General features: G+C 44.0%; 1 protein-coding gene across 4 annotated transcripts in view; it reads left to right on the top strand.

The window, feature by feature from the left end:
- The window catches only part of TEP1 (telomerase associated protein 1), an 80,694-nt gene that overhangs the window by 11,500 nt on the left and 51,522 nt on the right, over nt 1-17,672 (top strand). For all 4 annotated transcript variants that reach the window (XM_083377609.1, XM_083377610.1, XM_083377607.1 and 1 more), the window contains 12 exons: nt 845-979; nt 3,407-3,568; nt 4,149-4,304; nt 7,004-7,096; nt 7,771-7,898; nt 8,911-9,068; nt 10,616-10,725; nt 11,102-11,192; nt 12,094-12,253; nt 14,444-14,666; nt 16,088-16,234; nt 17,217-17,291. In XM_083377609.1, coding sequence (XP_083233735.1) covers nt 845-979; nt 3,407-3,568; nt 4,149-4,304; nt 7,004-7,096; nt 7,771-7,898; nt 8,911-9,068; nt 10,616-10,725; nt 11,102-11,192; nt 12,094-12,253; nt 14,444-14,666; nt 16,088-16,234; nt 17,217-17,291 — 1,638 coding nt within the window. The remainder of the gene's footprint in view (nt 1-844; nt 980-3,406; nt 3,569-4,148; nt 4,305-7,003; nt 7,097-7,770; nt 7,899-8,910; nt 9,069-10,615; nt 10,726-11,101; nt 11,193-12,093; nt 12,254-14,443; nt 14,667-16,087; nt 16,235-17,216; nt 17,292-17,672) is intronic.

Raw genomic sequence — 17,672 nt, 5'->3', positions numbered from 1 at the left:
ATAGAATAGAATAGAATAGAGCAGAATAGAGTACAATAGAATAGGAATAGAGTAGAGGAGTGGAGTGGAGTGGAGTGGAGTGGAGTGGAATGGAATAGAATAGAATAGAATAGAATAGAATAGAATAGAATAGAATAGAATAGAATAGAATAGAATAGAATAGGAATAGAGTAGAGTAGAGTAGAGTAGAGTAGAGTAGAGTAGAGTAGAGTAGAGCAGAATAGAGTACAATAGAATAAGAATAGAGTAGAATAGAGTAGAGTAGAGTAGTGGAATGGAATAGAATAGAATAGAATAGAATAGAATAGAATAGAATAGAATAGAATAGAATAGAATAGAATAGAATAGAATAGAATAACAGAGTTGGAAGCGACCTTGTAGGTCTTCTAGTCCACCCCCCCCCCCCGCTCAGTCAGGAAACCCTACATCGTTTCAGATATATGGTTGTAAGTTGAGGACAACAGCAAGTATCCTGTGAGGTGGGCTAGACTGAGACAGAGCGACTGGCCCAAGGTCAGCGAGCAAGCTTTGGTGCCTAACGCAGGATTAGAATTCAGAGTTGTAAGTGTGAAAACTGTCATAATTCACTTTTTTCAGTGCTGTTATAACTTTGAACGGTCATTAAACAGATGGTTGTAAGTCAAGAACTACCTGTGTTTCTGCATTCTTTTGTTCTAGTTTCCTATTTAGTCTGGAATGTTTTTTTTAAAGTTCTCATGGTTTCTTTTTCTCTGTATTTATAGTAGTTAAACAGTCTCTTATGGACTAGGAATTTAGAATTGGTAAGGAAATTCCCATGAGCACTACCTAAGTCTCCCCTCCCTCCCCCCCCCTTTTTTTTTAGCTAATGCTCCTGAGCTTGGTCTGCTGCTCATTGGTGGAAGGGGCAACTTTTGGGAATCCTCCGGGGTTGTTGCAGCAGAAATTGATGAAAGTATGTAAGAATCTAGCAGAATATGAACCTGAATTCATCCTCAAGGTATGAAAGGTGGCTGTGGAGCCTGGGCTTGAGGGTTGGGGTGGGTGGGATGTGTAAGGCATTCGGAGCAGCTGTGTACCATGGATGTCCCTGAGCTTAAGAGGTTATCTGATTGTAATTGTTGCATAGGTTTAGCTCTGATTGCATCATTTTTCTGAACATGATTGACTTCCCCAGTTTATTGGGTGGTCAACTTTGTTGTGGGTATCATATTAATATTCGCCTATAATTATAAGACTCGAAATGTTAGTCAGATGAACTGAAACACATCTTCAAATCAACCATGAGCAAAAAGTTTCAAGAAAAGATTGGCCAACCATTTATTCTGATTGATATGAGGATTCTTGCAATGGGCAGGCAGTTGGACTAGAACAGGGGTCCCCAACCCCCGGTCTGTGGACCAGTACCGGGCCACAGCATGCCAGCAACCAGGCCACACAAACAAGCAAAGCCCCATCCGCAAGATGCAGGCAGCACACAAAACCACGCATCCTCCGGTTCGCGGAAAAACATCTCTCCACGGAACCAGTCCTTGGTATCCAAAACTTTGGGGACCTTTGGACTAGAAGACCCCCCCCCAGGTCTTTCAACATTATACATGTCACGTCAGGAGTACTGAAGTGCTTCTGGGTTGAAGGGATTCAACGGTGGCATCACCGTTGCCCGTAGGGATGCCTAGTTAGGGGGCTTCTTTTACATACTTGTTAAGTTGCCCATGGAAGTGGTCCACAGTTATCTACTCATTGCGACCCGCTTTTGAACTGCTGGGTCGGCAGGAGGCGGTGCATGTGACGGGAGCTCATCCTATCCCACGGCAGCAACCAGGTCTCAAACGCAAGCCTGCTGATCCTCATCCTAGCATCCTAAGCTCGTGAGCCAACCCTACGATTCTAATGTAAAAGCTTGAGAATGGCTTTCCCAGTCCCTGGTGCTGAGCATTGTGGATAATTTTAAAACATGCGCTACGTGCAAGGAGACCTAAGGGTATTTTTGAATTCTTCCAAGAAAGAGAAGTATTCCAAAAGCCGGAATAGAAAAACTCTTAGCTGATTGCAAAGATAATGCGGGAACTGTTATTTCCACAAAAACAGAATTATTATAACTATTCTGACCGGAAGGACATCCAACTTTTTGCACCTATCGTTATACTCTTTTCTTCTTTTCAATTTGTAAACGTCTGCACATGAGTAGCAAGTATTCATTCCAACTTGCAGAACTATGTTGGGGTAACCTGGTGCCACATTGAGGGATTGCCTGCCGCTGTATATATATATATGTCAAATGCTTGTTAGCTATTTTTTAGATTACCTTGGTAGGCCCCAAACATGGGGCAAATCTTTATTTCCTGTTTCAGCCTATCTTGAAGGCCATCGAACAGGCAGTAGTCACACCGGTGACAGCTCATATATTTATGTAAATTACTAACAAAGAATTAGTCAGTCTCCCTTAATTCTTTGTTAGTAATTTACATATATATTACATATATATTCTTTATTAGCAATTTGAATAATTTGCACAAATAATGAGCTGTCATAGTTGACTATATCCTGTGGATAAGCCTTGAGACAGGCCAAAGCAGGAATGAAAGAGTTAATTAGCAAGGTGCTTTCAAAAAGCCTTGACAAATACTTAACATATATTTGCCTTGCTTTCTAGCTAATAAAAAGAGAGAAAGAACCTGTGGCTCAGCAAGTTAAAACAACTGCCTAATATACAATCAGCCCAGGTTCAAATCTCAGATAAAGGGTATGACTGACTGATGAGAACATAAAGAGTTTGAAATGGCCATCTCAGCCTCCCAAAATTCTTAATTAGCAATTTGAATAATTTGCATATATATATATATATATATATATATATATATATATATATGTATATATATATATATATATATATATATATATATATTCTAAATTGTCTGTGAATTTATATCACTCAGCAAAAAAAAAAACCCACAGAATTTTTGCAATGTTCGATCCACGGCAAGAAGGGAATAATTACTAGCGATTGTATAATATTGCAGCCTGATTTACTAGCGATTGTATAATATTGCAGCCCGACTTAAGTTGGAGGAACAAGCTGAGGAGAGACACAATACACACACACACACAGATACAAACAAACAAAAACTCTTTTAAGGAATGCAGATGAGAAATTAAAAACGAGGAAAAATGCGAAGTACAAGGGTAGTAACCCTCCCCATAAAATTACGTGCTAGTCCAAATTGTTTTCTTCGCGGTGAATGCACCATTTCCCCCCCCCCGCTTCTTCTGACTATATTCTTAAATTGAAAGTTCACCATGCGACAGGCGTAAGACTCAAGTGTTGTAAAGTGGCTTTCCCCCCATTTCTGATCATCATCATCATCATCATCATCATCATCATCATCATCATCATCATCATAATGATCTCTTTCTCTTTGCTCAGGTTGCCTTGTATGCCCGCCAAGAACTGAACATCCGCAGTACGGCTAATTTCCTCCTTGCATTGGCTTCCTCCCTTCAGCCCTGCCGCCCACATGTGCGGCGCTATTTCTGCCATGCGGTACAGCTTCCATCAGACTGGATGCAGGTGGCTAGGCTCTATCAAGTAAGAACAACTCCTTTATTCTCCAATTTCCTCTTCATCAGGGAGTTCTGGATTTAATCCAGGATGGAACTCTTGGATTGATAGATTGATTGAAGAGTGCAGAGAAGAGCAACAAAGATGATCAGGGGACTGGAGGATAAAACATATAAGGAACGTTTGCTAGAATTGGGTATATCTAGTTTAATGAAGAGAAGGACGAGGGGTGACACGACAGCAGTGTTCCAATATCTCAGGGGCTGCCACAAAGAAGAGGGAGCCAAGCTATTCTCCAAAGCGCCTGAAGGCAGGACAAGAAGCAACGGATGGAAACTAATCAAGGACAGAAGCAACCTAGAACTAAGGAGATAATTTCCTGACAGTTAGAACAATTAATCAGTGGAACAACTTGCCTCCAGAAGTTGTGGATTCACCCAACACTGAAACTTTTTAAGAAGAGACTAGACAACCATTTATCTGAAATGGTATAGGATTTCCTGCCTGAGCAGGGGGCTGGACTAGAAGACCTCCAAGGCCCCTTCCAATTCTCTTATTGTGTTGTTCTGATTTTCCACTTGGTGCCCTTTTCCTTCTCTCTGTACAGAGCCTAGCAGGGGAAGAAGGAACACTGGCTCCCATGCCTTCCTGTCTCCGCGCTGGAATGGCCGATAAGTTCCGGCAGTTTGATGCCTATCAGTTGGCCAAATACAACACACGCCAGAGCCGGGGCAAGCAACGTCACAAGCCAAAGGTTACAAAGGTAAGAGGACTGGGATTTAAAATTAAGACTGTAAGCTGGCAGAGTCCTTCCTCCTTTCATCTGAGTTGCTGTGATGTCATGGAAGGTTCCCAAACATTCTAACCAATTGAAGGTCAGAAAATTCCTTAAGGGATGCTTGCAACCATTTGGATGCTGAACAAAGTCCTGAATTAACTTTGATAATGTGTGCGGCAGCTGGTTTGGGGGCTCCCAGACTGGCCCATGTTCCATCATTGTTCCATCACCCGGTTTGCTTCTGGGTGCAATTACTTATAAAGCCCTGTGTGGCCTTGGTCTAGGTCAGGGGTAGGCAACCTTGGCTCTTTTTATGACTCGTGGACTTCAACTCCCAGAATTCCTGAGCTAGCATGGCTCAGCTTGGAAACCTTTCCCTTTCCCCTCAGCATGACTGGCTGTTCAACATCTACATGAAACTGCTGGGTGAGATCATTCGTGGTTTTGGAGTTGGGTATCATCAGTATGCTGATGATACCCAGCTTTTCATTTCGACCCCAAACCACCCCAGTGATGCCCTCGACGTGATGTCCCGCTGCCTGGAGGCGGTTCGGGTCTGGATGGGGAGGAACAGGCTTCGACTCAACCCTGACAAGACCGAGTGGCTGTGCGTACCGGCATCTCGGGATATTCAGGATATTCCATCTCTATGGGGGGTGAGTTATTACCCCCTGTAGATAGGGCTCACAACTTGGGAGTCCTCCTAGATTCACAGCTTTCTCTAGAAGACCATATAGTAGCTGTGACTAGGGGGGCCTTCGCCCAGGTTCGCCTGGTGCGCCAGTTGCGGCCCTATCTAGACCGGGATGCCTTACGTACGGTCACGCCCTCGTGACCTCTCGTCTGGACTACCGCAACGCTCTCTACATGGGGCTACCCTTGAAGACCACTCGGAGGCTCCAGCTGGTACAGAATGCAGCCGCGAGAGTTGTGTTGGGAGTTTCCCAACACTCCCATGTTACACCTCTGCTCCGCGAGCTGCATTGGCTTCCAGTTGTCCTCCGGGTGAGATTCAAGGTGTTGGTAATGACCTACAAAGCCCTACATGGCATGGGTCCGGAATACCTTGGGGAGCACCTGCGGCCGGCGTCAACTTCCCTCCGCCCAGTACGCTCCCACAGAGAGGGCCTCCTCAGGGTGCCACCGGTCAAAGAATGTCGACTGGTGACCCCCAGGGGGAGGGCGTTCTCTGTGGGCGCGCTGGATTTATGGAACCATCTTCCGGTCGAGCTCCGGATGGCGCCTGACCTCCCCTCCTTCCGGCGCGATCTCAAAACCTACCTTTTCGAACAAGCTGGCCTGGCCTGATGGGATGGGGTTGGGTTTTATTAATTTGTTTTAACCTATTTTTTAATGTGTTTTAACTTATTCATGGGCATTTTGTTTAATCGTTTTTAATTTTTGTATCTTGTTTTTTAATATGTATTGCCCTGTTCACTGCCCTGAGTCCTTCGGGAGAAGGGCGGTATACAAATAAAATAAATAAATAAATAAAAAAATAAAGTCCACGAGTCATAAAAAGAGCCAAGGTTGCCTACCCCTGGTCTAGGTTACTTAAGGAACCTTTTCACCCCTGTGAGACAGCCCCATCCCACCTGTGCTGGTAGAGGAAGCATGCTGCAGATCCTGTCAGTCAATGAATTTTGGCTGGTGGGGGTCCAACATAAGAACCTTCTCTGCTACGTCTCCAGCCCTTTGGAACATCTCGCCTCCTGAGGTGAAATTGGTTCCTACCCTCCTGTAGGTAATATTTAGTTTACCTTCCTGACTTTCCTTAAGAACTTGAAGGCTCTGCCAGTTGGCCTGGGGGTCCAGATGGGAGAATTTTAGCTTGGGGCCTAGATGGTGGTTGATTGACTAACAGCAGCTATCACCTCCCCCACCCCCACCCCCCCGTATATTCTTCTCCCTTCCGTCCCATCTTTAGTTATAACTTGTATTTATTGCAGTTTTAATATTTTATCTATGTTTTTATATCTGTGCATGCACTGAGGGTTTCATTTTAACACTGTAAGCCTCCCAAAGTTGCCTTGTGGCCATATGGGTGGCAAACAAATTTAATAACTAAATCAGAGGTCCTCAACCTTTTGGCTACCGAGGACTGGTTCCGTAGAGAAAGGTTTTTCCACAGACGGGAGAGTGTGTGGTTTTGTGTGCTGCCTGCATCCCACGGATGGGGCTTTGCTTGTTTGTGCGGCTCGGTTGCTGGCATGCCGCGGCCCGGTACCGGTCCACGGAACGGGGGTTAGGGACCCATGAACTAAATAACAACCTAGAACCAAGAAGAAATTTCATGACACACTGGAAGTTTTTAAGAAGAGATGGGACAGCCATTTATCTGAAATGGTATAGGGGAGGGGTAGGCAACCTCGGCTCTTTTATGACTCGTGGACTTCAACTCCCAGAATTCCTGAGCCAGCTGGCTCAGGAATCCTGGGAGTTGAAGTCCACGAGTCATAAAAGAGCCAAGGTTGCCTACCCCTGGTATAGGGTTTCCTGCCTGAGCTGGGGTTGGACTAGAAGACCTCCAAGGTCCCCTCCAACTCTGTTATTCTGTTAATTGTGAATTAATTTGCGTGAATGAAGACATAATTATGTCTCCGTATCAAATACATCTCTAATACGGACTCTTCTAGCATGTGAGAAACAAGGTTATTTACTTTGGAAGTTTGTTTCTTCCACAGTCTGCAAGAACTACCTCTTGGGACAACTGGAAAAATCACAGACTAGGCCGGAACAAACTCTTTGCGGCAAAATGTGAGGCCTTGCAGAAAACAGTAAGTGTCTCTGGATATGTATGTGTGAGAATGGAGGAATCCCTCTGTGTTTTCTTCTTAAATTTTGAACACTGCAAGATTTTTAATCCCATTTATATCCCGCCCTTCTCCGAAGATTCAGGGCGGCTTACAATCTAAGCACAAATCAAATGTGCTTAGCAATATGAGGTACTGTTAAAGCATGGTAAAAAGGTAAAGGTAAAGGTTCCCCCGCACATGCGTGCTAGTCGTTTCCGACTCTAGGGGCCGGTGCTCATCTCCGTTTCAAAGCCGAAGAGCCAGCGCTTGTCCGAGGACGTCTCCGTGGTCATGTGGCCGGCATGACTAGACGCCAAAGGCGCACGAAACGCTGTTACCTTCCCACCGTAGTGGTCCCTATTTTTCTACTTGCATTTTTACGTGCTTTCGAACTGCTAGGTTGGCAGAAGCTGGGACAGGTAACAGGCGCTCACTCTGTTACGCGGCACTCGGGATTCGACCCGCCAAACTGCCGACCTTCTGATCGACAAGCTCAGCGTCCTAACCCACTGAGCCACCGCGTCCCTTGTTAAAGCATGCATTGAGATTAACTCCCTTCCCCAGCCATTCATAAATGTAAAGGGTTTTTAAGGTGGTTGGGGGGGTGTTCCTGTAAAATGCAAATCGCTTGATTCTCTGTCCTTCTACTTTCGTAGCGTCGAGAGACGATGGATTCGATAAAAAAGAAAGCAGTTGCCAGAGATTTGTTCTCCCTGAAGAATTTGATCCACCGCCTTCATATTTCTGAGCCAGCTCAGCATGTTATGAGTCTCTTGGGACGGAGGTGAGACGGCCTAGCTCAGCTGGGACAACATTTGCAGGCCTGGTGTGGCATCTGACTTTCGAGTTTTCTGCAGGGGTGAAGAGGTATCCTCGACTTAAACAGCAGTTCATTTAGTGACTGTTCAAAGTTACAACGGCATTGAAAAAAGTGACTTATGACCATTTTTCTCATCCCTGACGTCATGTGATCAAAATTTGGGCACTTGGCAGCTGGATCATATTTATGATGCTTGCAGTTGTCATGTGATCAACTTTTGTGACCCCCCTGACAAGCAAAGCCAATGGGGAAGCCAGAGTCACTTAACAGCAACTTTGTCACAAATTTAACAACTGCAGTGATTCACTTAACAACTGGGGCAAGAAAGATTAAAAAATGGGGCAAAATTCACAACAAATGTCTCACTTAACAACAGAAATTTGGGGCCCAGTTGTGGTTGCAAGTCGAGGACTACCTCTAAGTGGAGGGTGATGCTAAAACTTGGAATGGCAATTTTGCCCTGGAGCCAGCTGATGGGACAAATACCAACAGGATTACAGAGGTGTAGTCCTCAATTTACGACCACAGTTGAGCCCAAAATTTCCATTGCTAGGTAAGACAGTTCTTAAAGTGAGTTTTGCCCCATTTTATGGCTTTTTTTGCCACAGTTGTTAAACAAGTCACTGCAGTTAAGTGAATCATGTGATCATTAAAAGAATCGGGCTTCACCCATTTGACTTTGCTTGTCGGAAGGCCATAAAAGCTGGTCACATGACCCCAGGACACTGCGACCATCATAAATACATGCCAGTCACCAAGCATCCAGATTTTGATCAGGTGACCACAGGGATGCTGCAATGGCCATAAGTATGAAAAATGGTCATACGTTACTTTTTCGGTGCCGTTGTAGCTTTGAGCGGTCACTAAGCAAGGGGTTGTAAGTTGAGGGCTAACTTGTCTATGAGACAGTTGACCGTCGTTCTCCTCGTATGCTTCTTTTTGCAGACCTTGAGTTCACAGTCTTTCTCTTCTCTAGGTATCCCCCAGATCTGCCCTCCTTTTCCCGAAGTCGATTGCCAGGGCCCTGGGACCCGACCCTTGCGGGCACTCGCATGCGGCTGCCATTGCCCCAGACTTGGGATCGAGAACTGAGCCACCGTGGGAACAAGGCTGCTGTCTGGGAAGAGCTGATTGGTAGGTGGAAGAGTTGATTGCTTTCCTTCCTTTTTCATGAGCTCATCGTACTGTTGGGCCCTAAAATCACAGAAAGGCATGCTTGTTAGACAGAATTACAGTGGAAACATGGGAAATAAGCACATGGAGACGCAGTCCTTGAGTTATGACCACTTGTTCCGTATCCATTCAAAGTTATAACGGCTCTGAAGGAATGGCTTCACAATCTTCACAAGAGTCCTGGTGGCGCAGTGGTTTGAATGGAGCATTGCAGGCTAACTCTGCCCACAGCCTGGAGTTTGATCCTGGTGGGGTTCGAGGTGGGCTCAGCCTTCCATCCTTCTGAGGTTGGTAAAGTGAGGACCCAGATTGTTGGGGGGCAATAAGCTGACATTGTAAACTGCCGTAAAGCGCTGTTTGTACCACAGTGTTGTAAAGCTCTAGGAAGCGATGTAGATGTCGTTGCTATCTTCAAAGTTCTGGCTTTCACAGCGTTCTCCACAATCATGTGATTGCGATCCAGGTGCTTGGCAACTGGCTGGCATTTACGACGGTTGCAGTGTTTTGTGGCCGCTTGATTGCCATTTGTGACCTTCTATGATGCCTTTCCACAAGCAAAGTCAGTAAAGAAGCCAGCAGGGAAGGACATGATCACCTTTTGCAAGCAAAGTCAAAGGGGAAAACAGATTCACTTAGCAACCAACTGGGTTATTGATTTAATAACTGCAGTGGCTCACTTAACAAACGTGGCAAGAAAAAGTAATAAAATGGGGCAAAACTCACTTAGCAGCAGAAGTTTTGGGCTGAGTTGTGGTCGTAAGTCGAGAACTACCTGTAATTCCTGTGATTACTAAGAGTTGAAACTGACTGAATGAGAAATGATGAAAAGAAATTGGGGAGATGTTATTAGGCAGAACGAGTTTGGAAACTTTTACAAACAAATATTGCAGGAGTGTGATAATTGTATTTATATTACATGATGCTATTGCGTAATGTGACTTACAATACATTATGCTACACTACAAATTGTATTAATGCTTACATAGTCACATTTCATCTTATACAACCCTGTGTTATGCCTTTTACATACACTTAATATATATGTATGTGTATTAAAGTGTTAATACGCTTCTGTATTAAGGAACAAGGTTCAACAAAGAATGTAATAATATACCTTGGTAACAACAACGTAATGATGAGCAACGTAATGAAAATTCTTTCCTTTAAATGGCGATCATCTAAACTGCTAGTGGAAAGTAGGATTAAATCATAGCCGGAGGAGATTTAATACAGCAGATGATACTAAAAATTTTACAAAATTTTACAAAATACAAAGGGCAAAACACCAACTATTGAGGGACACAGAGGGACGCCTCTATCCCTTTTTACTCCATTCTCCCACCTTCTAAGCCTGAATATATGTCTGGAAAGGAAAGATATAAAATCGGGGTACAATTCTTGTCTTTTTTTACTCATTTTTTAAAAATCCCAGTCTAAAATATTACTTCTGCTTGCTGAGTTTCAGCTTTGTCACCTTGTAAAATTACCATCTGCTTGCTTCCTCCTAGATTCAGGGAAATTGCCCTTCATGGCGATGTTACGAAACCTGCGCAACATTTTGAGGTCTGGGGTGAGCGAGAGGCACCATCAACGTCTCTTAAAACGCCTTGAGGATAAGGTAATGTCGTCCGTACAGGTGGTCCTCAACTTACAAGCACTTGTTTAGTGACCGTTCACAGTTACAAAGTTACCCTGAGAAAAGTGACTTCCGGGCATTTTTCACACTTAACTACCATTGCAGCATTCCCATAGTCACGTGATCAAAATTTGGATGCTTGGCAACTGGCATGTATTTATGACGGTTGGAGTATCCCAGGCTCCCCTTTCTGGACCTTTTGATAACCAAAGTCAATGGGGAAGCCAGATTCACTTAACAACCGTGCTACTAATTTAACAACTGCAGCGATTGACTTAACTGTGGCACTAGATTATTCGATACTTTAATGTTAATAACTTTCATTCTGTTTCTGCCTTTGGCATTACTCTCCTTCCAGGACTCTGTCATCCACAGCAGGCAGCTTCCTTTCCGATTCCTTTCAGCGTATAAAGTGATTTTGGACCTGGAAAGAGAACTTAAGAAAAAGGGTGAGGAATACTTAACCTGGGTGAATGGCTGGGAATTCTTTATTAACATTGGAAAGTGCCTCCTAAGTCAGTGAAGGCGAACCTTTGAGAGACCAAGCGCCCAAACTGCAACCCAAAACCCACTTATATATCGTTGGGTGCCAGGTGGATGTGGCCCATTGGGTGGGCATGGTTGCGGTGGTAACGGCAGACTGGGTGAGGCTAAAAAGTTCAATCAATCAATTCCAACTTTGCGAGAACTTTTCTTTCCCCGCGAGAAGTTGAAATTGATTGATTGATTGAACCTGTTTTTAAATTTGGTTTTATTGGGTTAATTGTTATGTATTTATTACATTTAATTCTTTTTTAAATTTTGTATTTTATGTTTTTTTAACTTTTTTTTATTGTTGTGAGCCGCCCTGAGTCCTTAGGGAGAAGGGCGGCATATAAATTTAATAAATTCAAATTCAAACCCAGCTGAAGGCCTAGGACTGAGGCGTCAGTGCGCATGCCCACAGAGTGGGCTCTGTGTGCCATAGGTTCGCCACCACGGTCCTAAGTCATTTTATCCTGTTCTGAATTTTTCTTTAATGCATCCTTTTGGACTCGTGCTGGAACCCATCTTCTGGGAAACTCTATTTACCAGAATATGTAGAGAGAGATTCTCTGAGGATCGGCTTCAGCATGAGTCCAAAAGATCAGAAGACTAGTCTTCTGGTCTCAGAGACCGAACCAGATTGGATCCTGAAACATTATCCTGGGACACGTATATTTGCCTTCATTAGCGATGAGTGATGAACGTCAAAGAACACAAAAATGCCGATGAGGTTTACTAAGTTACCTATGGTTAGAAATACCTATTTTCAAATGAGGAAACAGAGATCTTGCTTTCTTGTTTCTTTGAGTATCATTTTTTTTTCAGACGAGCCACTCCCAAGTAACCTACAGCTCATCGAAAAGGTCATAAAGCAAATGAAACTGCCAATGAATTTTGGAAAACCCCGATATCTACGGGGTTGCATGGAGATCCCGCTAATTTTCCAGATGGTGAAGAAGGAGAAGAAGAAACTGCTTAAATCCAAGTAGGAGGCTGTAGCCAGGACTATCCTTGTCTTCTTGCTTAGCAGAGGTTGTGGGGAGGGAGAATGAAGTATTAGGTGTAGACTATAGTAATGGGGCGATGCTATGGCTCAGAGCATCACCCCATACTGGGCTTGTCTGCTGGAATGCTAGCACCCCAGGTTTGAGACCCGAGCGCCACATGACAGAGTGAGGTCCTGGTCTTGCCTCAGCTCCTGCCAACCTAGCAGTTTGAAAGCATGCACATGCAACTAGATAAATAGGTACCACTTCGGTGGGAAGGTAACAGTACTCTGTGATGTCACGCGGGCCACATAATCACGGAAACACCTTTGGACAGCGGTCAATGACACAGAGATGAGCACTGCCCCCTAAAGTCAGCAGGGACTCCTTAGACCAGGCATGTCAAACTCATGATGTCGCATGACGTCACATGACATTTCATGACCTTTTTCCCCATTGCCAGCATTGGGGTGGGCACGGTTTTGGAATGAGGCTTCCGGCCCACGGGCCAGCAGTTTGTCATGCCTGCCTTAGACAACAGTCCCCTAAATTTTGAAGCGTAACACCTGCCAATGAAGTACGTCTTGGCTTGCTCAGTCTTCATCTTCCAGCATCTCCCAGTCAAATGTGACTTGTAGGTGAAGGATACTGCATTTATCTGCCGCATCCTTGATTCAGAATTTTCACACTTAACGATCATTGCAGCATTCCCATGATTTTCATGTGTTCAAAATTTGGATGGTTGCAACTGGCATGTAGTTATGACTGTTGCATGTCCTGGAGTCATGCGATCCCCTTTTGCGACCTTCTGACAGGCAAAGGCAGTGGGGAAGCCAGATTCACTTAACAACCATGTTATTAACTTAATAACTGCAGTGATTCATTTAACAACTGTTTGCAGTCGTATGTTGGGGACTGCTTGTATTGTTAGTGGATGTTGACTGAGCTACCTTTGCTAATATTCACTGATAACGCTTTGTGTTCTTATTTCCTGCCACTCCGACTCTTGTTTTCTCTGGCAGCACTGAAGGTCTTGGGTGGATTTGTGTCCTTCCCCAACACCCACAAAATATAACTTCTTTCTGCAGATCAGCAATCATGACTTTGATCTAATTGAAACAAGCAAATATCCCAAAGGTGCTTTTTGAAAAGGCGACTGGACTTTGTTTTATTTTTTATTTTATTTATTTTAATTCCATTTATATCCCGCCCTTCTCCGAAGACTCAGGGCGGCTTACAAGCTTAGCAGTAGCCTTCATTCTATGTATATGCCTGCTTATTAGGGCTTTCATACACCCCCCAAGCGGCATTATTACAAAGTCAGCTTAATTGCCCCCAACAATCTGGGTCCTCATTTTACCTACCTCGGAAGGATGGAAGGCTGAGTCAACCTTGAGCCTGGTGGGATGCGAACCTGCACTAATTGCAGGCAGCTGGTGTTACTTAAGGAGGCATTAGCCCACTGCTCCACCAAGGCTCTTTTTCCTTGAAGACGTTTCCTTCTCATGTAAGAAGCTTCCTCAGTTCTTCTTCTGAGGAACTGAAGAAGCTTCTTGGGTGAGAAGCGAAATTTCTTCAAGGAAAAACAAAGTCCAGTCGCCTTTTGAAAAAAAGCACCTTCGGGACAACCATGACCTGGATGATTGAGAATCTCCATAGACATTCAACAAGAAAATAATAATAATAATAATAATAATAATAATAATAATAATAATAATAATAATAATAATAATAATAATAATAATGAAGAAGAAGAAGAAGAAGAAGAAGAAGAAGAAGAAGAAGAAGAAGAAGAAGAAGAAGAAGAAGAAGAAGAAGAAGAAGAAGAAGAAGAAGTTGGAAGGGACCTTGGAGATCATCTAGTCCAACCCCCTGCTCAGGCAGGAAACCCTATACCATTTCAGACAAATGGCTGTCCAGTCTCTTCTTAAAAACCTCCAGTGTTGGAGCATTTACCACCTCTGGAGGCAGGTTGTTCCACTGGTTAATTGTTCTAACTGTCAGGAAGTTTCTTCTTAGTTCTAGGTTGATTCTCTCCTTGACTAGTAGTATTTTTAGACTTTCTTCTGAGGGGGTCTTTGAGGTTCTCTGAGCTTGGTAGCTCTGAGAATACCAGGCACCCCTCATTTCACCCCTGAGCTACAAATATTTATTCAGACTTTCTTCTTTCTCCATTTTGTATCTCACAGAGACATCCGCTATGCCCCTGAGCTCCTGCAACGTTACTGTGAGGCTCTCGAGAATGCCATTGGATTATCAGTTAAGCATAATATGCACCCCATTCCTGGACGGACTCTCATCTTGATTGCTAGCTCCTATCAATTGGGGAAACCTTGCGCCACAGGCCAAAATATGTATTGTCCAACTTACGACAACAATAAACGCAACGATCAGAGGAAAGATCCCATGACGGTTGGTAAACAGTTAATCAGTTGTCATTTAGTTCTCCCTCTTTTTCTGCCCTTAATTTTGTTCAACCATATTACGTAAGGGCCTCCTTGTAAGCCTGAATGCTATACAGTAGGTAGTCCTTCACTTATGGCCATTCATTTAATGACCCTTCAAAATTAGGATGGTGCTGGGAAAAAAATGACTTAACGACTGCTCCTTATATTTACAACCGTTGCAGCATCCATCCACACATCAAAATTTGGGTGGTTGGCAACGGGCCTGTATTTATGATGTTTCAAGCATCTTGGGGGTCAGGCGGTCGCCATTTTACTCGTGGGGACGTTGTTAAGCAAATCACTGCAGTTGTTAAGTTAGTAACGTGGTTGTTAAGTGAATCTGGCTTTCCCGCTGACTTTGCTTGTCAGAAGATTGCAGAAGGTGACCCTGGGACGCTGCAACCGTCATAAATATGAGTCGGTTAACAAGCTTCTGAATTTTTGATCACGTGACCCTGGGGAATGCTGAAACGGTCGTAAGTGCGAAAAACAAGTCATACGTCCCTTTTTCCAGTGCCATTGTAACTTTGAACAGCCACTAAACGAGCTGTCGAGGACTACTTGTATCGGTATTTATAACAAATATGTTCAGTTAAATGGTTGTTAAATGAATCATGAAGCAACTTGGGGTCACATGATCGCCATTTTACCTTTGGGGACATTGTTAAGGAAATCACTGCAGTTGTTAATTTAGTAGCATGGTTGCTAAGTGAATCTGGCTCTCCCCCCGCCCCCCTCATTGACTTTGCTTGTTGGAAGCTGGCTGGGAACATTGCAAATAGCGATCACATGACCCCGGGACAGTGCCACAAATACATGCCAATTGCCAAGTGCCGAGATTAGGGGGCTGGAGGCTAAAACATATAGGGAACAGTTGCTGGAATTGGGTATGTGTAGTTTAATGAAGAGAAGGGTGAGGGGTGACATGATAGCAGTGTTCCAATATCTCAGGGGCTGTCACAAAGAAGAGGGAGCCAAGCTATTCTCCAAAGCGCCTGAAAGCAGGACAAGAAGCAACGGATGGAAACTAGTCAAGGAGAGAAGCCACCTAGAACTAAGGAGAAACTTCCTGACAGTTAGAACAATTAACCAGTGGAACAACCTGCCTCCAGAGGTGGTGAATGCTCCAACACTGGAGGTTTTTAAGAAGAGACTGGACAGCCATTTGCCTGAAATGATATAAGGTTTCCTGCCTGAGCAGGGGGTTGGACTAGATGACCTCCAAGGTCCCTTCCAACTTTATTATTATTATTATTTTGATCAGGTGACCAGGGGGATGCTGCAGTGGTCGTAAGTGTGAAAACCAATCATTTTCCAATGCTGCTGTAACTTTGGAACAGCCACCTTTGTGTGCCTCATTTAATGTCACACTTCCCCTCTCTCTAGATCCGAGACTTGGCCATGCTGCTGGGATCCATGTTATATTCGGTCTGTGAACAGGCTAAGGTCTTCCTCTGCAACTTTTCAGACATTGTGGGGGCTATTCCCATGACCGGTTCTGTGCTGAAGGATGTGCAAACCTTACAGAAGATGGTACGATGTGGAACTGAAAGAGACATTGGGCTCAGGGCAAGGATTTGATTTCAGGCTTCACCGTCTTTTGCTTTTATCCAGATAAATAGGAATAATCACACATTGCGTGAATCAGCAAGAGGGTTTAAGGGGAGCAAAGAAGCAGAGATGTTTAGTGACTAGTTAGGTTCCCTGACTTCAGTTTCTTCAACTTTCTCCTTCAGTTTTGTTCTGTGGTAAGCAAGCATAGGTTTGCTTATCTCCCCAAGGGAATTTTGGGATGGGTGTATAACTTTGCACAATGAAGATTGCAAAAACAATAGGAGAAAAAGAGGTAAATTTCTCCCCATCCCTAGTATAACAAAGTAGAAAGAGTAACTGACATGGAGACAGAAGAAGCTGTCAGTCATGGGATTGCCAGGTGCTGATTAGCCAGATAGTGAATCTACAGAAGACCTCCATTTTGTAGGAGAAGAGAAGGCAGAGCTGGGGGGGGGGGTAGTAAAATGTGTCATCAGTTTAGAATCCTTACGTTGTCACAAGGGATCCAAGTCCTTGATTTCCACTCACTCCATCTAGCGTCAGTTTAGTGCTGACAGTTTTAGTTGTCCAGATTCCTTGTGTACAGGCCTCAATAAACCATTTATGCTGCAATCTATTTGCATTTATGCTGCAAAAAAATAAAATAAATGGGAGCCCTAGTGGTGCAGTGGTTAGAATGCAGTACTGCAGGCTAACTCTACCCACTGCCAGGAGTTCAATCCTGGCTGGCGCAAGGTTGACTCAGACGTCCATCCTTCCGAGGTCGGTAAAATGAGGACCCAGATTGTTGGGGGGCAATAGGCTGACTCTGTAAAACCGCTCAGAGAGGGCTGTAAAGCCCTATGGGATGGTATATAAGTCTAAGTGCCATCTACACAAATGGTCCTGATTCTTTGTGCCTGACACATTTACAATCATGGGATCTAGGAGTGGCTGATGTGTCCCATGCTTCTTCTTCCAGTACAATACTGTTTACTACAGTGACGATTGGTCCTCATCGGACGTCATCAAGGATTTCTTGACTCGGCGGGAACATGTGAGTCCATGATAAAAATGGAGGAAGCCTTCAGTTAGAAGGACAGGCTGGACAAAAGGATCAGTTAAAAATCCATCAGGTTAATGAATGAAGAGGTCTTTAGAACAGGTGTCCTTAGTGAAACAATCACGGCCTCCCTGCCTTGATGTTTCTAGAGGTCCTTAGTCCTCCTTCTCCAGATAAATATGAACAATCACGAATTGTGTGAATAGGCAAATGGGTTTGAGGATAGCAAACAAATAGTGATGCTTAGTGCATGGGATTGGTGTAAACTAGATCCAGTTAGATTCTAGATGACCATTCTTTTGGATCTCATCCAAGGACTTATTTATTTTTTTACGATGGTCGCCTTGGTTTTGCACAGCAGAAGAAAGCAAAAGT

The sequence above is a fragment of the Vipera ursinii genome, assembly GCF_947247035.1.
Source record: "Vipera ursinii genome assembly, chromosome: Z".
NCBI classification, from domain to species: domain Eukaryota; kingdom Metazoa; phylum Chordata; class Lepidosauria; order Squamata; family Viperidae; genus Vipera; species Vipera ursinii.
This window is presented reverse-complemented; position numbering and strand designations above follow the sequence as displayed.